The following is a 22,774-nucleotide window of genomic DNA, read 5'->3' as shown; positions in this document are numbered from 1 at the left end:
CCCTTGGCCAGGCGGCGGATTCCCGTCTCAGAGGACCCCTGAGGGGGGTGGTCTCCCCAACCCCTCACCTCAGTCCTACTCAGAGGAGACGTACTGGAGTTAATGGGGGCATCCTATTTCAGCGGGGTCTTCTCCGAATGGAACTTGCAGTCGCCTTTTTATGTCTCCCTCCAGGGGAATTTGTGTGCACAAGGATTGCCAAAGCGGTGTGCAGGTTCTTGTCGCCCTCAAATTTATGATCCAGCGGATCTCGGCGAGAAATAAAACAGTTTAAAATTTAGAACAAGTCTAAACGTGAAACAAACCAATGTGTCATTAACGATATTCAGGGTTGCGCCCTACTCAGAGTAGTAGGGCCGCTGAAATTCATAGGTATGGACTTTTGAGTATGATTAAAGGCTGGATAATACTCCTCAGGCCCGGTACACACCACTTGCTTATTTTTATTAGTTAATTTATATACGGCTGGCTGGTAAAAACAAACAAACACAACCCCCCAATACATGTATATACTCCCCAAATCCTGGGAATTGTAGTTTGATAAGGGTACTGGGAATTGGAGTTCTTTGATGGGTAAACGACAGGGTCCCAGGTTTCTTGTGTGGTGCGAGGGCCTGAGATGAGCTTAAAAGGTGCTTTTAAATGTATAGTGTGTACACAGCCTCCCTATAAAGTTTTAATTCTAAGTTGATCTGTGGTACCCTACGGTGTGAAGGTGGGAGATCACACTTCGGGACAAGGTCGTGAAGAGCAGCAGCAAAGAGTTAGAAACTGCCTGAAGTTTAAAGTTTGGCATTTGCTTTCTTGTGTGGTGAGGGAAATGCACTCTGCCTGTGCTCAGGGGCACTTAAGCCTGCTCTTAACTGCCTGTATTGCTGCTGGAGTCCTTGTCTTCTCTTATTTCTCTCTAGTGCCATCCATGGTGCTTTTCCAAAATGTGAGAGAAGGGGGGGTCTCTGCCCTGAGGTGCTTACAATGTAGTAGAAAATAAGAGGGATGTGGGAAGCAGGGAATGGAGGAAAATGGAGGCAGGGGAGGGCTGCTCTACTTACAGATATTCAAGGCTTTGTTACAGGGACCTTGCGTTCCCCTTCTGGTGCAAAGGAAGCCCTAGCCAAGTGGTCAGTTCACTGCCCCCCTTGCAGTGTGTGCCTGTTGGGCCCTAGCTCAACCTGGAGGATTTGGGGGAAATGGCCTATCCACATTATTATCATTATTGATTTTATTAAGCCACCCACCCAAACGGTCTCTCTGGGTGGCTCAGAGAAGCGAAAAATAAAATAGTGTTAAAAACAAAATTTGGGAATTAAAAAACAATGACAGATATGATAAAATAATGCAACACAAAACTTTCCTTCTAGCATTAAATAAAACTAGAACTCAGTAACTCTCTGTGTCAAAATCACCTGGCACTGAATTTGCATTGGGAAAACATTACAAAATGTTGCATCAGGAGAAATAGATGCTCTTGAGGGGCCTTTGTAAGCATATTAGACTAGTTTTGTGTTCCTAACCAACAATGCCTGTTTGACTGGCATCAAGAATTTTTACCCATCCTGTTTTAGCTCTGGGCTTTGCATGTTATGCCAGTGCAAACTGATTTTTAAAAGCCCTTAAAGTCTGTAAGTTACCACTGCAATCCTTAACATGCTGATCCCATCCCTATGTATATTTCACTTTGAGGGCAGCTCCACTGAGTTGAATGGGACTTATTCTCAAGTAAGTGGGTGTAGGACTTCAGCCTCCAGGTGTGTTCATAAGAGTGTTAACTCAGAAGTAATTTCCACTAAATTAAATGGGGATATTGGAATTAACATGGTTAGAATTGCACTGTAATAATGAAATTTTGGTGGCAATCCTAGGCACCTATTCTTGAGAGTAAGCCATGTTCAACTCAGTGGGCTTTATTTTTTTGGCAAACACACATATAATTTCCCAGTGTATTTGTGATGGCAAATAGTTAATATATGCAAAGGAAATTACTTTTGGAATTGAATTGTGTGCGCGTTTTTTAAGTCAAGTCTTAAAATTTCTTACTCTGTGCATATATGATCATCTCTCAGAAGTAGTTTCTTTCATGGGTAGTTTAATTTCACAGGAGATGAGTCTGTCAACAGTTGCTAGCCATAATGCCTGTGTTCAGCGACAGTATGTTGTAAAATATGAACAAAAAGGGAAAGGAGGGCCTTTCTGGTGTTCTTCACAAACTCCTTTAAGCTGCTGAACAGAGTTGTGGTTCTCAGCGTCTTGCATGTGCTTTCCCACTAGAGTCACAGAGGGCAGATGAGAACTCTGTGGAACTCTGATCTGAATTACTCTCTTTCGCATCAATTCCATTTATAGTGTGGAGTTTGGACTCTAAATAACCTCATCATTGCTACCATATATACACACAATCAAGTCCCAGGGAATATATAAATTTGGGCTCTTGAATGTTCCCCTGCCACCCTAGCTGTAGGTCACTGGGAACACACAGGGGCTAGACATTCTTTGCTCATCTTTCCATCTCCATAAAATCTCAGGAGACTGGGAGCAGAGGTGACTGGGTTCTCTGTCCCCTCATCAACCTCCATGAACTTCCTCAGGATACTGAATTAGTTACTCCCTCTTCGTTTCAGCCTTCAGGTAGAACTTACAAGAAAGAGGCTCTCGAGCAACATGTGCAAATGAGAGAAAGCCAACTGTGCTATGCTTGCACCTAAAGCAGGATTAACACAATGCTAAAACATGTTTTAGCCCTGCATTGATGAACCTGCTCCGCTCTTTCTGCACAGCTGGAAGGAGGAGTTTCGAAGCTTTTGCTTTTGGTTCACCACAGTTTGTAATTTTGTCAGAACAGGCAAACTGTGATTAACATAAGCTATGGTTAGTTTAAAGCAAACCATGTTCAAACCATGGTTTTAGAAAATGCAGGGTTGGGGGGAGCATTAGTGCATTAATAATTCCAGCCATAAAATCCATTTCAGCCTAAATCAAATGACTGTCCTATTTGCATATCAACTTAATTCAACTTGCATACATAAGTTAAGAATGACCAATTTACTCTATTATAAAAACTAAACAATATTAAATATTAAAATAATATCAATGATGATATATCATCATCATCATCATCTTTATTATATTTTTCAGAATAATAATAAATTTATTATTTATACCCCGCCCATCTGGCTGGGTTTCCCCAGCCACTCTGGGCAGCTTCCAGCAAAATATTAAAAATACAATAAAGCTCATATGACAAAAAATTCAATGCACATTACTTATTCCACTACCTTTTAGGACAAAGAAAAACAAAAAGGAAAAGGGGGGAAATATACTGAAAACCCTCAAAGAGCTTAAAAGATAAAATACATTAAAGGGTCTGGGAGAACAAGACAGTCTTTGCCTGGTGCCAAAAGAGTAATGTGGCGCACCAGGCAAGCCTCTCTAGGCAGAGCACCACAGGTGCAGGCAAGGGTGAGGAGGGAGGTGTTAGCTGCCCAAGGGGCCCTGGCCCTTGTCACCAGTTTATTCTATAAAATGTGGGCTGTCTTGAGTACAGCGTCAGTAGAAAGGTGAGATATAAATTATAACTAAATGCACAGTTCTGTCATCGCACTTTATTTGGCCCTAAGGACTGTAATATGAACTGGCTCCCTGGCAGGTGAAGGCAGCCAACTCCAGTAAGTCTGGAACATTCTGATCTTCCTCTGTGGAGGCTTTATCTGCAGGCCTAACTAGCTATTGGGAAGAGGAAGAGCTCCTATTCAAAGCTTTTCAGTAGTGCTTCAGAGACACCTCTTATTAACAGCTGAAATATATGCTGCTATTGAACTCATGATGGAAGCTTTCGCCTTGTGTATGCTGACTTCCAGCAGTTTGACTTCACCCCCAAAAGGCACACTCCTCCATTGTCTCCTGAGACAGATGGGTGTCAGCAACAACAAGATGAGAAACAGTTTTAATCGGTCAGTGTAGAGTGCTGTGCTTGGTGCTAAGAGATCTGGACTCATATCGTGGTTCAGCTTTGGACTTTACTGAGTGGTCTTGGGCAAGTGACTCTGCCTAATTCCATTCGCAATTTGTAATTGTATTAGTGGCATAGTTTTCAGTGCAGGTGAACAAATGTCAGGATTCTAAAATGTGACCATAAAATAGAACCAATGACTTTGTACCCAGTGACCCCCATTAAATTTTGTGAGCCAAAGTAAGCAATCTGGGATATGCCTCAAACTCTGGCAGGGTGTGTGTGTGTGTGTGTGTGTGTGTGTGTCTGTCTGTCTGTCTGTCTGTCCGTCTGTCACAAATAGCAAGGGTTTGGTTTAGCCCTATCTTAATGGGTCCCCGAGGGCATCTTCCCCACCCTAATCACACATATAATGAATATTAAATTACTGCACACATTTGTAGATTCCCACATGTCTCTGCAGAGATAACATTTCTTCACACAGTGCATAATTAACTGGAATTTGCTGCCACAAGATGGCCACCACATTGGATGGCTTTCAGTGGAAGTTAGCCTTATTTTTCACACATTTGTCTATCGATGGTTATATACTATACCCAGTGTCAGAAGCAGTACGTCTCTGTATGCCAGTTGCTGGGAATTCCAAGTGGGAAGAGTGGTTTAGCCCTTGAGTTCTGCTTGTGGGGTTTTTATGGGTGCATCTGGTTGATCATTGTGAAAACAGGATGCTGGACTACTAGATGGGCTTTTCGTCTGATCCAACAGTGCTCCTCCAGTGTTCCTTCTCATCCATACCAATGTGGTAGTGGAGGATTTCAATAGGGTACATATTCTTCTCTCTCCCATGCATTCCCTCACCTGGTATGATGAGAAGCATTTTGCTATTCATCATAAAATACAGTTCCTGAGTTTCACCTACCTGTCATAATCAAGGAACTGTACCTGGAGCAAGTCTGTAATGACAAGGCTTGATTCTCAGCGACTCCCATACAGTGTTGTGCAACATAGAAAACTTGAAAATAAATTCCATAGGGAGCAAATCTTAATTCAGATACTTTAATTAGGAGTAGGCTTAGGCCATTGGATTGAATTTGCTTTAGTGTGATAGTTTCCAGCTTGTAAGGTCTCATGTTCTCTGATGTGATTACACTGCAGAACCTCTCAGGGTTAACAAGAGGGTGTTCACTTGGCCACAGTAATGTACTTTCCTCCTCACAACTCTAGATTTTCCATACACATCAAGGTTGATGGGTTTAAAATGCCCGTGAACTCTGCTGCCGGCCTCAAGATAGAAGAGGTTGCAAAGGTCAGGGCTTCAGGTGCGGCTTCCTGTATTTCTTTGCTGCTAAATTTGTCCTCAGTAAAAGCAGATTTTGGAAAGCCTGCAGAAACAGGAAAAAGTGGGCTAAAAATAATGAAGTGCAGCCCTGAACCTGCCAGTCAAGAAAGATGAAATGAGCTCTCTAAAATACACATTGCATGATTTATTTATTTTAATTCTAAAAAGATTTATAACTTGCCCATGATCTGGAGTAGGTAAGGTAAAGCAGGAGTAGGTAAATATTACACAGTAATCCAGAGGAAGATAATGATTTGTAGCTCGGTTTATGAATATGTGTAGTTAATGTAGATTTTTTATATAGATATGCGTCCATAATTATTTGTATTTTCCTGTTTTTATACCCATCACCACTAGTACCCCTTTCCACAGCAGCATTGTAAGACATGATAATCAGTCTATGAAGAAGATGTTGGTACTTTGGAAGCAACCACTTTCCCCATTCCTCCTTACTGGTAAGAATCCTCATATTTTTTCATCTTATTGTTTATCTTACCACTTCAAACTATGATTATAAATTATGGTTTGGAAGCACAGTATTAAAGGTAGTTGGTTTGTTCAGGAAGTGGAAGAGAGAAGTTTTTTGCAAGAGAGGGTTAGGGAGGGTTTGGAAGGCTGGTTTCAATACACAGAACAGGATATGATCCCGTTTTGTGATATTTGATACTTTATGCAATTTTGCTTTGTTTGAGTCTGTGACACAACATAATAAAGAATCTGTAATCTGTATGTGATGATGATTGTGACATGTCATGTATAGCAACTGCTCTTTGATGTTAAATTTCTGATACCCATCCTTGGGAAATTTTAGGTCTCTGACTATTAGATGAAAATTAAACCTGTTGGTCTTGTAGTTCCTGCTGAATCAATCATGTGAAGGTATTCATCATGTATATGCAGCATGAGTATTCTGGTGGTGATGTAGGCCAGAACTGTTAATTATGTTTTAATCTTTGAAATTAATTTTGTTTGGTTGTGGCCTGTTGGTGCCTTATGTGCAAGCACAATGACTTTTAATCTAGTGAAAGTGTCTGCTAACGGAGGAGGTGAGGCAACTTTTTACTTTCTCCCCCTGCCCCTGGCCTGCAGACTCCAGTGACCCCTGAAAATCTGCTCTATAGAGTTGGGAGACCATCCAGAATAGGATGGTTTTGTTCTGCCTTGAGCACAGAGGTGTCCTGTCCCAAGCAAGATGGGCAGATTTGCCAGTTTTAATCAAATGGATTTGAGAAGGGAGTTGCACAGACCATGAACCACCACAGAGAAGGCCCCGTTTCTTAGTGGGGACACCCAGAGCCAGGCCACTAAAGAAGATCTGAATAATGTCCATACAGATTTATATAGGAGGTGTGTAAACAAAGTAATATAGCTGGAAGAAGTGCAAAAGCCTTGGCTTCCTGAACACTTGAAACGATTTCCAGAAATTTAATTAACTACTGTAATTAATTAATTAAGTAATTAATTTTATATGCGGCTCTTCATCCAAAGATCACAGGCTGGTTTACAGCATTAAAATACAAAATGAAAACACAAAGTACATAACTTAATTACAATAGCAAAAACCAATAATCCCCCACCCACAAACAAATATAAAAGTTTTGACCCCAAGGCCTTTAATAAATACATTCTAATCCAGAAAAAACCCCGATGCAGCTAATGTGGCATATTCTCTCTAATTGTGTCAGTCTCTGGGGTCCCAAAAGAAGGAAGAAAGCTCAGAATAACATAGTCATGGTTATCTTGTTCTCAGTGGCAAGGAAGGAAGGTTGGTGGCTTGCTGATTTACATAAGGGCTAGCCAATCAGTTTTGTGCAAATGCAATTGTTACTGCAAGTTGGAAAAACATGTTTCCTTTCCACTGAATCTGGTCCATGTGTCTAAAATGCAGTGAGAGTGCTTTCACGGCAGGCTCACTGCTGAAACTATTTTTACATTGTTTTAACCAGCCATAGGACCTTATGGTGAAGAAACCTCATCAGTAAAAAGCATCTGCCTGTATGCAAATGTATGCCAGTTTGCATCCTAGCTGAGGTTCTTTTGCTCCCACAAATGATTCCCAGAAGACTTCATTCTAGTACATGCTCCTGACCAGCAGGTGGCAGTAGGGAAGTGCAAGCTGCTTCTTGTGCTATGATAAGAAACACAAATTAATAAGATCCATGCTTGCATAGAGATGGAAAAGGATTAGAATGATATGAGGTTTCTTCCCCCACTCCCACTTCCTTGTTTTCTTTTATCTTTTGGCTTCCCAATTTGCACTGTTAACTGAGTGGAAGCACCACGTGTCTCTATGCAGGACCATAGAGTGCAAGAAGTGCCTGTTGTGTGCAGCAGAGCCCTGGCTTCATATGTATTCTGCCTTTCACAGCTCTCTGGTGATTTGGGTTGTTGTTAGCCCATGGCTTCTTTATGTTTGTAGCTGTTTGCTGTCTCTTTGATTATGCAGCTTCCAGACTGCTGGAATGTTGGAAAACAGCCATTTCCCACTGTGCCAAATACCAAAGAAACACAATGTTGTACTTTAATAACATTTCAGAAATGGTAACAAAGGAAAAAAAATTTGAAATATTTTGATGCCAGAATGTAAGAGGTACAAAGGTCAGAAGCACATTTGGTAGTCATCTCCCCATCATATTTTGCCAGCTGTTATTAAGCAAAAATATGAATGTGGCAGTAGCCCTCCATTGAAAATCTCCAGCTTCCAAGGTGGTTTTCACAGGCAATGCAACATCCCCAGAAGGGATGAATGAATGCCCATTTTGGTTTCTGTCAGTTTCTCATTTTATCATTCTTAAGTTAACAGCTCAGGTCCAAGATGCCCCAGGGATCACTTGGTCCCTTATATCTCTGCCCAATCACTGAGTTCTTTGGAGGAGTTTCAGTGCCTTCAATATTGTGGGCCCGATTTTATGAAACTACCTTCCAGTTGAGGTCAGACATGTCCCCTCCCTGTTGAACTTCCAGTACCTACTGATTTTTTTATTTTATTTCAGTAGGCTTTTTAACTGAATTCTGATTTTATAATTTTAACTGATTTTTATTTTCATTGTATTGAATTTTATGTACACTGCTTAGAGTTGATGTAGTGAATGAGTATATAAATTGTCAAAGCAAAATAATTGTTTTATTTGAATGTGGGCTCTGTTCCATAGTGCTCTATGTTTGAGAACTGAAGCTGTGAGTTGGGAATTGATTTGTCTAGGAAGTGACCATTGATGGTTTGAAAGAACCCCCAGCCAGTCTTTGTAACAATGGTGACGTTTCTCTCTGGGCTGGCTTGGAGATGCCAGGTTCCCTGTACAACCTCTTCCTCTGTTACACTGCAGTGTCAATGGCTGCCTGCCTGGTTTCCTAAAGTACTATCTCCTTTTGTTACAGGTCAGCGGAAACTCTACACTGCACCAGTGAGAAGTGTACTGCGGTTACGCCCACTGCACCTTTTGGTGGCTACAGGCGGAGGTTATGCCGGGTACAAGCAATATGAGAATTATAAGGAGAATCAGCTCAGAAAGTCGGGTTTAGAGCCACCCCCCAAAATCGCAAGTGATTGGGAGGTAAGTTGTGGAAGTTTTTATGCCATGTTCTTAAACGTCTCACCATCCCTTGCTAAAAACAACATGAACTTGCCGAATGTAAAATAAAAGGAATGGTGTGGTCCAGTGGCTCTAAAGTTTTGTGTCTTGGGTGTGAGAAACCCAAGTTGAATTCCCTGCTCAGCTCTGCAGCTTGCTGAGTGGCTTTGAGCAAGTCACGGAGTGCCAGTCCAGGGCTGCTATGATGTGTAACCATCATTCTGAGTTTCTTTGAGGAAGGGCAGAACACTAATATGCATTCATAAGTATTCAGCCTTCCCCCCTTCTTTTTCTTTTTGGACCCACCTATCACCTTTTATCTTGCTCCCTGGGGGTGTCATGACTAGTGGCATTTTGGTTTAGTTGCCTGTTGTAATAGTGATGATAGCAATGAATATTTTCTAGAAAAAGAGGTGCTGGAATTCACCATGAACACCTCCCTTGTTCTCTTAAAATGGCAATGGTGCCCAGTTGAGAGGTGCTGGAAATGAGTCCTGGCGAGTTCTGGCTTTTAAAAAAAGCCCTGTGTGATAGTAATAAGGAGGGAGGGCCATATTGCTCCATGGTAAAGCAGAAGGTCCTAGGTTCAGTTCCCTGCTTCTCCAAGTAGGGCTGAGAAAGACAGCAGTCCGAAACCCTGGAAAGCCACTTAGGGCCTTTTCTGGACCACAAAAGGAGAGGGGTCTTTAAAGCGTTTGGGTGATGAGTGCAAAGGGGGTTCCATGCGTGCGTCTCTTATCTGGATGAGTGGTAATGCAGTCACCGGTGGTTGTAGTATCTGCAACATGGAGCTTTCCTTCACCAGGGCTCTAGGGTGGCCAATTAAATGAGTGAACTATGGATGGCTTGATTCCATTAGGAACTAGATACGAAGGAGTGCAACTGCATAGTCTGTAGTTCTAATGCTCCTGTGTGTCTGTGTGTATTCTGCCAGTGACTCTGCACTTGTTGAATACAAGGTCTGAGCTGTGCCAACCCTCTTGTTCCTGCTGGTGTGGCTTCTGTGTCCTGTAGTTGACTCCTTGAGCAGAACAGCTTGTTCTGTTGGTGCTGAGGAATGTTTCTGGGACTGTTTTCTATTTCTCTCTGTGTTTCTGCAAGTGGTCTCCACGGTGTGTAAATGTGGTATGCCCCTTTTGCTTTAAAAACTGCTGGCACCCAACCTTTACACTTTTGCATCTGCCTATTATCTCACTCTTGTGGGGTGGGGGGTGGGATGAACACAGGTCATAGTTAATGCTCCTTTTTTTTGATGTTAACATTTCTGTATAGCTTCCTCCTGCCCTGTAAATCAAGTGTCCCACCTCAGAGCCTCAAATCAAGTGCTAAGACGTTGGAATGCAGTGTTTACTGACAAGTCCGCGGCTTGGCTGGCCCCTAATTGCACCCCTGAATTGAATGGCTTGCCAAATTAATAGTGGGGGGGGGGCTGTCTTGCTTCTTGCTGCAAACGGTTTGTTACAACAATGGAAGGCTCAAAAAATATAAAAGCTTGATTGTTCAAAGTGGAGTCTATTTTTGCTGGACCCCCCCCCCCCATTGCAGGTTTTTTTGTATCCTTGGTCACAAATGACTGAGCTTTTCCCACTTCTGTATGGGTAATGAGTTGTGTAGCTGCCCATCACCAGGACAGGAATGGATTGCTGGGAGAGAGAGAGGGGCTCGCCCCTTGATTCAGTCTCCAGTGCACAGGGCTAGCACAGGGCTAGCCTATTTGTGTTGGTAGGAAGGTGTTACATTTTAAATTGCACTTGAGCTTGCTGCAAAGTGGCAAGGGTGCACAGAGTGAGAGTGTATAAAAGAGGCAAATTTCACAGAGAAGCAGTATCGGTCCTAGCAGGAAGAAATCAAGGACTGCCATGGCACTAATTTCATCAAAAATTTCATCAAATAAAAATTAGTTGTGTTCTGTCAGTTCATCCAGTTGTTGGAGCCTCCATTGCTGGTCTGGATCAAAACTGCTTTGTGAGATCAACATAAATTTATGGAAAGTATGTCATAGAATCATAGAATTTGTGGAGTTGGAAGGGATTCCAAGGGTCATCGAGTCCAAACCTCTGCAATGCAGAAAACACAATTAAGATTCCCTGACAGATGGCCATTTGATTCCCAGCAGGTGTCAGCATTAAGTTGTTAAGCACCAACCTTGCTTTAAAGCAGGCTTCTTCAAACTCAGCCCTCCAGATGTTTTTGGCCTACAACTCCCATGATCCCTAGCTAGCAGGACCAGTGGTCAGGGATGATGGGAATTGTGGTCTCAAAACATCGGGAGGGCCGAGTTTGAGGAAGCCTGCTTTAAAGGCAGGGATGGAGTACAGCCTATGCCCTTCCAAATGTTGCTGCTGGGGCTACGTGGAGTTGCAGAGTCCAGCAACGCCTGGAGAAGGGCCACTAGTTCCCCGTTTTTGCTTTAACATAGAGCTCTGCTTCCAGCTTTTCCAAAGTTGGATCGCACAGTGAATATGAGAGGGGGATTTACTTCCATTTAATTAGATGAATGAAGATGGCTCGGATTGCATTGGGTAGATATGTTATCATGTAGCCAGGAGGCCGAGAATCCAAAAAGCATTTCCTGAATGTGTTCATGGGCTGTGTCCAAAGGGGTTAGAGGTCTTTAGGGAGAAGAAGCCTTTCCTCCAAAGAGCTCGGCATTCTTGCCACATCAATTTACACAAGGAAGCCTTGACCAAAGAATGTGCTTGTGTACACTTGGCCGGATGAGAGCAGCTTTTCGCCTTGAGCTGCAGCATGTTCATTTTATATTTTCCTTTGGTGTGTGAAAAAGCTCCCTGCTTTTTTGTTAATGAAGAGACTCTTAGCCATTCTAGTGGGCTGCTTTGTGTCTTTGCATTTCAGAATGGATGTTTCTGTATGGCGCAGACCTGGGAATTCTGCATAAATGATTTTTCTACCCCTTCCAGTTGTTTGTTAGCTGCCTTGAGTACCATTTGTTGGAAAGGTAGAATGCAAATTGAGCAGCAAAAGTAACTTCTTTTACTATTCAGTTAATGAAGAGAATTTACAGTGGTACCTTGGTTTAAGAACAGGTTAGTTTATGAACAACTTGGATTAAGAACGCTGCAAATCCGGAAGTAGGTGTTTTGGTTTGTTAACTTTGCCTTGGAAGCAGAACATGTTCCGCTTCCTGTTGAGAGTGTTCCATTTGTAAATTGAGTCCCCCGCTGCTATGGGAAAGCACGTCTTGGTTTAAGAGCACTTTGGTTTAAGAACGGACTTCCAGAACGGATTAAGTTAGTAAACCAAAGTACCATTGTATATCTCACTGATTTAGTGGCTAACAAAAAAAAAAAACACTAGAAATGTTAGCAACAAATTCATATAAAAGCAGCACAAAACAGCAGTGGGATAACCTTAGCAGCCAGGTATAATGATGGGTAAAATCAAAAGATCTACAACACTTGGGCAAATGAAAGGACATCTCGGTTTGCCTCAGACCAAGTTCCTTGTATAAGTGAACCCCTGTAAATTTGGCTCTCCTGTGTGCATAGGGTGAAATTCTCTGCATGCATTTAGTGGTCATCATAGGCTCAGATAAAGCTACTGAGAGAGGGTTAATTTGCTGAGCTTTTTGTTGTTTCCCCTGCTCCCCACTTTTTTATTTTCATTTAAATGTAAACACCAAATACTATTGCACAATTGGGCTCAGAATAGATAATGGGAATGCTGCCTATAACCCAGGTAGAAAAGGTGCTGCCAAGATCCAAGAGAACTCTGTGAACTTTGGAGGAGCTCCAGTTCACAGTGACACCTGACACTGAGCACGCGGTGTGTAACCTGGCCTGTTCATGCAGCTTAGCCGTTCCTAGCTCTGAAGAGGGAACCTTAGTGTGATGGGCCATACTTTGGCACCTGACCAGCCCTAAAAAACACGAAGCCCCAGTGGCGCTTCACTGACGTAGCCTTTCCTGGCGGAGGGGAGTGGCATGCATTGATGAGTGATCCACTCTGATGACATGGCACACTCTGCTGAAAGGGTACAAATTGCATCTGTGGGCTCTGTTGCAATATGATATCTCCTGCTGCTGGAGATCCTGACTCAGAAAATAATCAATGGAAAACCCCAAGCGGGGACTCCTTTCCTGAGCCTAAGTTTGCTGCCGGTACAGAATGAAGTGTAATGTGGGTCAGTCTGGCTGCATTGCCAGTACGTATAGTTAAAATGAGTGAAAAGTAGCCTCAGCAAGCAGCCTTCTCCATCTGTAGTGTGAACTTAATGGACGGGGTTGTTGTAAGTGTATTTTGAACACTTGGAAATGTAATAACAAATGTTATTAGTTTTGCTGCCTCATAGCCCAAAATTTCCAGATGGTGTACATAAAAATAATTAAAACAGAATATAAAAGAATAAAAAGTACAGTAAAACAATAGTATTGGTAGATCGCTAGATGCAGTGATGTGATACAGAAAATGTTCTGAAACAATTTCCCCCCAATGCTTCATTTTTCTGTGGAAAAATAACAGCTATCTGATGTTAGCAACTTTGAGTGCAAGAAAAGCCAGAGATAAATGTATAAATAAGGAAATGGTTGTTCAGGAAACCACATAGTGTTAAATGGAAAAAAAATGACTTCTTTAAAATTCTGCCTGTAGTTATTCCACAGAAGCCACGTGTCTTTGACTCTGTACCTTCTGAGTCATTTTTGAGCAAATAAGTATTTAGCCGGTTGAGAGAGAAGAAGAACCCCAAACGTTTAAAACCTAGAGTCATCTCCTCAGAGATACAGAAGTTAAGCTGTGCTAAAATTATTGTAAAGAATTGTTGTGGTTTTTATTCTTTTATTTTATTTTCATTTATGAATCACTTATCATGAGGCATCTCAAAGCGATTTAGTATATAATATGAACATATATAAAACAGTTACACATGTGCAACAGTTTGAAACAATTGCATATATAAAAACAAATTACACACGCATAAACATGTTTGCAACAACAACACATACACCAAATCAGTTCAGATCCCATACAGGTACCAGTCCTTTGCTGTATGCATGCTGGTATCTGTGATTTTCAGAACTTTGCAATACTGAGGACTTAGAAACACGCATTGCTTTTATAATCCACTTTGGAATGAACAAAACTTGTCCATCAGTATTTAGAATGCATGCTGCTTTTCCAATGCAGCTCACCTAAAGAAAAAGTAGTATAAAATCACAAGCTCAAATAAAACACAAAGTAGTTAACCAGCACTAGTTAATATCCCTCTGGATAAATAAGCTTTATATTCATTTGAGAAAGTTGTGAGGGAAGAGGAACCTAGAACCCTCAGAAAAGCTCGTACACTAAAGACACTGCTCTGTATAGCTGATGGCATCACTTGGCATAGCAAAGGGTTTTGGAGCAAGGCCTGGGCAATTGTATGGGGTGGTAGTGGTTTGTTTAGGATGGAACCACTTGGTGCCTTATTGGCAAACATATAATATTCCCAACCCTGTGGCACGTGGCTTCTGTTGAATAACTACAGGCAGAATTCACAACCCACAGTCCTCCAGGGGGTGGAGGACCTACAAGGTAGAATTGGTGGTTGTGGGAGGAGTGCCCTCAAGGTAACTTCTTGAATCAAAGCCTGGCTGGGGAAGACATTATATCATCTCTCACCATCTGATTCTCCCTGCAAATCATGAAGACAGTACTGACCTAGATCAGGGGTAGGCGACCTAAGGCCCATGGGCCACAAGCAGCCCAAGGGGGTCGTTTAACCGGCCCCCGAGTCGCCCCCAAACCGAGCTGCCTGCTTGGCGAGTCCCCGCGCGCTGCGCTAAACCAGATGCCGAAATCGTGGGCAGGTGCGCTCACGTACGCGCGCAATCCGGCCCACAGGGGGATGTCCACTGAAGTGAACTGGCCCAGGCGAGGTAAACCTTGCCGGCCCCTGACCTAGATGGATCAACTGGTCTGACTCAGTAAAAGTTAACTTCCTTTGATGGAGAAAGGCTGCAGCTCAGTGGCAGATCCTTGGCTTTGCATGCAGACGTTATCGGGCACAATCCATGGCAACATTTCCAGGTAGGGCTGGGAATAGCCTGACTGAAACCCCGGAGAGCTACTAAGGTAGAGGGACCCAATGATATGTCTCTGTGTAAATAGAGCTTCCTGCGATCCTTACAAAGAGCACATATGCAAAACAGAGACATTTCTACAAAGAAAATCTATTGGGGAATGCTACAAAACATTTAGCTATGGCAACATTTTTTTGCCAGAATTTTGCCAAGTTTTATTTATATATTTTCATTTATTTAACAAGATTGGTATTCCTCCTTAATCAAACAAATCACTAAGTGCTTTATTTGTTTGCAATAAAATTTCTACCATGCATTTATTTGCAAAGCAGAAGGCACAAGGCAGCTTATAATAAACCCAAATGAAGCACTATAGCAATAATATAGATTAAAAAATATATTAATATAGATTAAAAAATCAGATTGCTAATACAATACAAAGCAGGCAAAACAATACAAAGTTGCTAAACAAATGCAGCGGAAACCCCTTTCTGGAAAAGGTGCAGCCGCTGCTATGCTACCATCTGGCTTCTTCTGGTTACTGGGCAGAGGCTTGCACAATCTGCCCACCCCTGAAGGACTGTCTGTGCTTGTCGGGAGAGGAAGAGTATATTTGGTGCCTGGCATCAGCAAGTGCTTATGGCTGTGGCTGGCTGATAATTTTGACTGCAAACTTGTGAGTTGCTGGTTTAAATATGTTTCCTGGAAGTGCGTAGGGATAAGTGGAGGAGGAATGTGAGTTAAGATCTGGGAAGTGTGGTTATTGTTCCTTTTGTCTGAAAGCTGGAGAAGTGCCCCAGTCAGCTAAGCTTCGAAACAGTGAGAAAGGGGACTTAGTGGACAGAAGGAGGGGCTTGCCCTCCCTCTCCCTTCCCACAGTGGTTTATAAAAGGAGCTGGAGTAACAACAGTCTGCAGTTGGAGCCGGTGACAGTAGAGCGGAGCCAGGATTTGAGGAAGGCAGTCACCATCCCAGCCTACAGCGCCCAACCTTTTGCCCTTGCAAAGGTGCTTGAGAGCCCTCTGAAGATCGGGTAGCTAAATATATTCACATGGTCTACTGTTTTCTACTGTTTCTCCTCTGTAGAGAGTCTTTTCGTGTGAATAAAATTTTAATTACAGTCCTGGGATAGAAAGATGAGGTAGTTTTGAGTTTCCCCTCTTTAATGGGGTTTCTTTTATGATGGGGTTGTAGCCTTGAAAAGCATCCAAAATAGTTCAGGACAAATGATTACACTATTCAGAAAGTCCACACAAAAGTGTGATGCTCTTTAATCCACTGTGTGTAGAAAGTACTTTGGACTTCCTATAAACTGGTTTAGTGCTTTCCCCAAAGCTGCTCTTTCAGACCAAGAGGGCTTCCTTTTTCAAACTTCCTTTTTCAAGCCTCAGCCTGAAATATTTTGGGGCGTTTGTGAGAGTCCTAATGACTCATCAGCAGCTTCCCAGCCCCCTGCTGGTCTCTGTACAGGCTGGGCAGAGCCTGTGAGCAACTGGTGGGAGTCAGAGTGCCTTGTTATCAACGTGAGTTTTATCGCCCCTCCTTCCTCACTCTTAGGCTTTCTGCCTTGCCGCCTCCTCTTAAAGAAGCACGAGGCATATTCTGGCATTTGGGGGATATCTGTGTTTTATGACAGAGATGGAACAACCTTAAAAGTTCTCATCCTGCAAGTCCAAGTAACTGAAACTTCAGCTGAAAGAGGCAGTTTCCACTTTCTGTTGATCTCTTAATGAAAATACCAGACTGAGCCGGGTGTTCTGAGCCTGCACTCCATGAGAGGATACGTAAAGGGTATTTTGTTATTGCAAAATTTCAGATTCCATGTTGAGATGTATAAAATTTATCTCTTACTTGTTACAAGCTTCCTCACTGTCTAAATATGAGATGGTGGTGGTCGTGATGATTATTATTATTATTAATTGAATTTATATACCACCCTATACCCAGAAGTCTCGGGGCATTTTTTGCCCTTTTGTGTGTTTTTTAGAAAGAAGTGGGGGTTGTTATTCAGATTATTATTTTTTTGGTCTGTGTTAAGTCTACAGCAGTGATCCTTTACATCTAGCCTGGAAGAGTTTCTACCAAAAACAGCTATTTGGACAAGGTTGCTTTAGTTTTGAACCAGGGCTTCAGCTTCCTGGCAGTCTTGCATGCAAAGATGTGAGTTGCGGAAAGCTTTTTCTTCCTGGGAATATGCTTGAGAATTTAATTGCTTGTTAAATATTTAGTTGACATAATGTAAACTGCTTTCTACAATGCACGTGCACATTCTCCTGCTGTTGCAATAATAATATTAATAGATAGTGCCCCTGTTTATTATAATTGCATCTGCTTGATGTGATTTTAATAAATGGGGTGAGGACTTTGTGAAGGGGGTGCTGATGATGTCAGTGAAAGTTATTTCCTAATGTTATTTCTATGGTTTTCACATGGAAATAACTACCATATTTTTCCGTCTATAAGACACACCCATGTATAAGATGCCTCGTATTTGGGGGGACTCCGATTTAAGAAAATGGGGGGAGATCTATCCGTGTATAAGACACCCTCAAATTTTGGACATTATTTTTTAGGAAAAAAACCTAGTCTTATACAGAGAATAATGCGGTACTTCCCATGATTTGAGAAATAAAAACATCATCAGAATAATTGGAGAACTTTAAGTAGCATTTCATTTGCCCTGGCTGTGGCATTCCTCTTAAGTAACCTTTGCCACCCTAGTGCCCTTCAGATGTTGTTGGACTGCAGCCCCAGCAGCAGACAGATAATTCTCTCACAACCTGACCCTTCTATTGCTGGAGAGATTGAACCTTGGACTTCCTGTGTGCAAAGCACCTGTTCTGCCACTGACCTATAGTAGTGGTAGAGTACAGAGCCCTTTCAGCACTTGTATACTGTCAAATTTTTACAAAGAGTTAATATAAACAAGAAGTTTGCCTTCAATTGAATGTATACATAATTGCATTGCCATTCTCTGCTACGTGGTGAAGGCTGTCTGGAAAATCATGTGACTTCTTTCAATTTGTGTCAGACGCATGATTTATGTTTCCGTTGTTAGGTCAGATTTAGCATGTGCTGTCTCGATAACTGAATGCTCCTTTCTTTGCAGGAGTTCCCTGCACACAGCAAAGTAACATTTCAATTCTTCCTGACATGTAAGCTTTCTATGTGCAAGGATATTGTTGCTATTATTATTGTTTTTAACAGAGAATTCTGCCATGTGAGTCTCCATCTGTAGCCTGAAGTGTTACATCCGAGAAACACATTTATTAATCTACTGTTTATAAATAGGTGAAGATTGCCAGATCTGCTTGTTTGAGCAGTCAGAATCTAAGTTGGTTATAATTCAGCATATCGCCCTGTAAATATACATAATTTTTAATCACCAAAGTATTAATCAAAAGTGAGGAAAAAATAAGGCTATCTAGCCAGGAGCTTTTACCACAGTTTTATTTGTATGTAGACTAAAAGATGGTCATTCTCTTGGGTTTACAGAGGTGTGGTGAGTGTCGTGGAACGGGAATATTTGAGTGAATTTAAAGCCAGGGGTGAGGGAGAAATTCACTTCAGTTTACTTTTAAAGACAAATTTACCAGATTCACACTTTCTGAAAAGATATGCAAACAAACACAAGGCCTTCCTTTTAAAATTGCACCACACTGAATGAATTACAGTGCAGTTCCCCAGCCAAGCAATAAGTTGTGTTTCTTTTAAGCATACAGTTGTACCTTGGTTCTCAAACGCCTTGCCACTCAAACGTTTTGGCTCTGGAATGCCACAAACACAGAAGTGAGTGTTCCAGTTTGTGAATGTTCTTTGGAATGTCCTACGTGGCTTCCACAGCTTCCAGTTGAGTGCAGGAAGCTCCTGCAGCCAATTGGAAGCCGTGCCTTGGTTGTCGAACGTTTTCAGAAGTCGAATGGGCTTCCAGAACAGATTCTGTTCGACAACCAAGTTGCAACTGTATATTTGGGCAAAGTATGCATGAAAATGCATATACAGTATTTGTGAAAACAGCATACAAAAATACATTATATTAGGGGAAATTGCTTTGCAAAAACATGTATATTAGTCAAAATTGCATTAAAAGGGTGCTTATTAGGATAAATTTGCCCTAAAATGCTGATTAATTTTCATGAGAATTTTTTTTCTTAAATTCACAAATTTCCACAGAAACTGAATTTAAGACTGGAAAAACATGACACTGAGACCCAATACTGACAAATCTATTCTCCATTTAAAACAGTCAGTTCCAAGAAAGTGCTCTGATGAGATGGAATGTTGGGGTGTTTCTCTCTGCTGCCCTCTTAGATTGCAATCTTGGGGGTCAGGTGGATAAGAGTACAGTCGTATATTGGATCCCAAAGGCCCTGGAACTCGGATGTTTTAGCTCCCAAATGCCGCAAACCCAGAAGTGATTGTTCTGGTTTGCAAATGTTCTTTTGGAACCTGAATGTCTGACGGGGCTTCCGTGGCTTCCGATTGGCTGCAGGAGTTTCCTGCAGCCAATCAGAAGCTGCGATTTAGTTTTCAAACGTTTTGGAAGTCGAACGGACTTCTAGAATGGATTCTGTTCGACTTCCAAGGTACGACTGTACTTGGCAAACTCTATCCCTTTTCCCAGGTGGCAGCAAAGTTCACAAAGTACAACCTGATGTTGCAAGCGAGATGCTTAAAATCTGGCTGCAGGACTTTTGTGCTTTTTTTGGCTCCTGAAATACTTGAGACCAGAGCTCCTTTTAGAGCCACTTGGTATTAGCGCAAGGCCAGGAGGTTCATCAAGGTGAAGCTGGAACTTCCAGTTGAAAAAGTCAGAAGAATTTTCAGTGTTAATAAGAAAACAGAAATACAGACTCTGCATTTAATTCTTTAAAAAAGCAGTGAAATAAATGTGGCCAGGCAAAGCTAAACTTTGCCTTAAGAGCATAATGATGGTTTTTCTTCAGGGACTTGCAAGCTGGTGCTCTCGCCTTGAGAGGGGAGAGTTTATCTTTTTGAGCATAGCTTTAAGGGGTGAACTGAGCACTTCCGTCACGCTTGGCCACTTCCTCTGGGGAACTTTCTATTCTGTGAAGCCTGCATGTCTCTTCCTTTCTCTTGTTAATCAGGTAGCCATCTTTTTGCCTTTCTGTTTTTCTTTACTGAAGAAATGGACCCTGCAGCTGCAGGGGTTATGAACAGATAGCACTTGCTTGACCAGGGGTGGGGGGCAGGTGAGGGCTTTGAATGGGTGGCCAGCTCTGCTTAGATGATATTCTTCACTTGAATTCTGAAGCCTTGGCTGTCTCTTCTCTTCAAGCAGCATTTGGCAGTGATTTCAGCATTTCACCTCCAAATCAAGGATGCCCAGTATTTGCTTACCCATGGATGAAATGTTTTTTCAAGGGCCTTAGAAATACACTGGCGGAGGGTATTGTTTTTGTTTGTTACAATATCTATCTATCTATCTATCTATCTATCTATCTAATCACTCTGTGATCACCAGATGAAGGATGATATAGGTAGGAAATAATAAACTAAAAATAATGGCCCCTGGGAATGGCAGGTAGTCTACTTGGGAGCTCACTCTTAGCCCCATCTCAGCTGATGCCATGACCTTCGACCTTTGTTTACTTGTGATCTGCATCTACCATTTTTCATAAACAGGTCCATTGGGATGCATCCAGTCCAAGTTAGGCCCCATTCAAACCAATGGATAAAGGTGCTTGATGACTTGATGGTTCCCAGGACTTTAGAAAGTTTTTTCCTACAGAGTTGCTCATATTTTAGTTGGGTGGCTAGGACTTGGCCTTATTGATGTGGTGTTGGGAAAGCATTTTATGTATTTTGTGGTGTTTTTACATTTATTTGTTTTAAATAGCTTTTATGTATTGTATTATATACTGTTAATCTGCTTTGAGACCTTCTCTTTTGTATAAAATGACTGATGAATGTAATTGTTATGAATAATAATAATCCCTAGTCTCGTTGATTTCAATGGTAACAAAGTTCAGCTAACTTTCTCTGGATCCAGGCCATTGAACTGCATTATTTTCTTCTCACCCAAAGAATGAGATGTTTTCCTCGGCTGTATATAAGCCTGTTTCTACATCCATACTCGAGTGAAGTTAAAAATTCAGTGGAAGTAGTGAGTGGCTAGAAAACGCAGGGATACCATAATCATGAAAAGGAATATTTGATTTAAGACACTGCCCTAGATTGACAGATCATTTCTGCAGAGAAACTTGGAGCTCAGAAGAGAAACCCAGCAGTAAATGCCTGTTTCAGTAAGACCTTTCAGGAAGCGAGGCAGTTGAGTGTCATCCCCAGTTCTGCTTTGCTTCAAAACAGAGGCAGGCCTTCCTAGAGATAGTTGCCTTAAGTGGTAGGTTTTGGGTGTTGCTAAGGGTAGCAGCAGATTGGAAGACAGGTAAGTCTGATCCCTAGAGTGCAACAGCAGGAACTGCCCCTGTGCAAGCCCAATGGCAATGAGCAGGATCTCTGCATTTTAAGGCCAAAGTGAAGGAACCTCCTGCTGGATGTTTGGCTGCAATGCTTTCCAGGAGCCTGGGGCCCTCTAGATGTTTGGGGCTAAAACTTCCATATGTCCCAGCCAACAAAGCCATATTTCCTACTCCAGCACAACCTTGCTGGCTGGGGCTGCTGGAAGTTGTAGTTTAAAACATCTGGAAGGCATTGAGTTGGGGAAGGCTGTGGTTTCCAGTGTGGCAGAAGAGATGGGGGTTATGGAACAGTCCATAGACTGCTCCACTGATGAGGGGAAAACACTTGGAAATGACTTCTGAATAGCACCAAGTGGAATATGCTGTTTGTAATGATTGCAATCTGCCCTGGCCTTTTCTGCATGGAAGGCTAATACGGAGGTGTGATCTCCGAAGGCAGCATGAAAAAAGGTTGCTGAACAAATTCCCGGTGTGGGAGACTCAGGAGAGCAGACTCAGCCTGTCTGGAATGCGAGGGGGAGGGGAGAAAGTCGTCCTGCCACCATTATTCAAGCCACTCTTTTGTCCAGTTGCCCCCCCCCCCAGCACTTTAAGGATTGGCTGTGTTTCTTGGAAGCTTGGTGAAAGAAGTATTGCTTGGCTTAACAGAGAGCCATGGCAACCTGAGCAGGCAGATGACAGAAATTCCCAGAGTATTGGCAAGGAACATTCTTCTGCACCGCCGTAGGCATTGAGCCTGAGCAGACATGGCTGGCTCCCGGAGCCTGCAACCCAGCAGCCTCAAAAGCTACCCCCAGGTCAGCTACAGTGGCTGCTGGCTAAGGAAGCCTATCACTCCTTGCCAGGCCTGTTGCTACATCTGTTGCCCCAGACACAGCAGTGCCAGCAGTTGGGTGGCACACGGCGCTGTGGTCATTGTGTCCTAGGAGTGCCTGGGGCATTTGCTAGGTGAGAGGAGGTTGGAGAGCTGAGCTGGAGATGGAGCCCTTAAAAGTGCACTCCACCCTGTTTTTTATTTGCAAATATAACGGGGGGAAAGAAGAGGTTAATTGATAGACAGAGATATATTAAACAAACCATTGCCAGTTGACCCAGGAAAGCCCTGCTGTATTGGGCAGTTTTGCTGATTTTGAAATGCTGCCTTTGGGTTCCAACTTTGTAGTTGTGCTGCTGGGTCCTTTGCCTGCTTGGATCCCTTCCTTTCTTTGGGCCTTGGCAGGCAGAAGGAGATCATGTTCTAGAGCAGCCTGGTGCCCTTCAAATGTTTTGAACAGCAACTCCCATCAGCCCCACCCAGCACAGCCATTCAAGGATGCTGGGGCTGATGGAACTTGTATTCTAAAACATCTGGAGGGACCAAATCAGCAAAGGCTGCTCTGGAAACTGGCGGGGTGGGATACATGTGCATAGAAAGCGAATAGTAATCTAATTTAGAATGTAGTCACCACAAATTC

The 22,774-nt window shown here is 42.5% G+C and overlaps 1 protein-coding gene across 7 annotated transcripts in view; it reads left to right on the top strand.

Moving 5' to 3' along the window:
- PISD (phosphatidylserine decarboxylase) overlaps positions 1–22,774 on the top strand; it is a 38,104-nt gene that overhangs the window by 357 nt on the left and 14,973 nt on the right. Inside the window, exons 2-3 of one of the 7 annotated variants that reach the window (XM_053369588.1) lie at positions 5,643–5,740; positions 8,664–8,839. In XM_053369588.1, coding sequence (XP_053225563.1) covers positions 5,643–5,740; positions 8,664–8,839 — 274 coding nt within the window. Of the gene's footprint in view, positions 1–5,642; positions 5,741–8,663; positions 8,840–15,813; positions 15,911–16,457; positions 16,669–16,915; positions 17,038–22,774 lie in introns of those variants that run through there. The other 6 variants (XM_053369582.1, XM_053369590.1, XM_053369584.1 and 3 more) reach the window with 6 other exon arrangements.

This window comes from Podarcis raffonei, chromosome 16 (genome assembly GCF_027172205.1).
Source record: "Podarcis raffonei isolate rPodRaf1 chromosome 16, rPodRaf1.pri, whole genome shotgun sequence".
Lineage (NCBI taxonomy): Eukaryota > Metazoa > Chordata > Lepidosauria > Squamata > Lacertidae > Podarcis > Podarcis raffonei.
The sequence above is the reverse complement of the archived record's forward strand: the minus strand, read 5'-3'. Positions and strand labels throughout refer to the sequence as shown.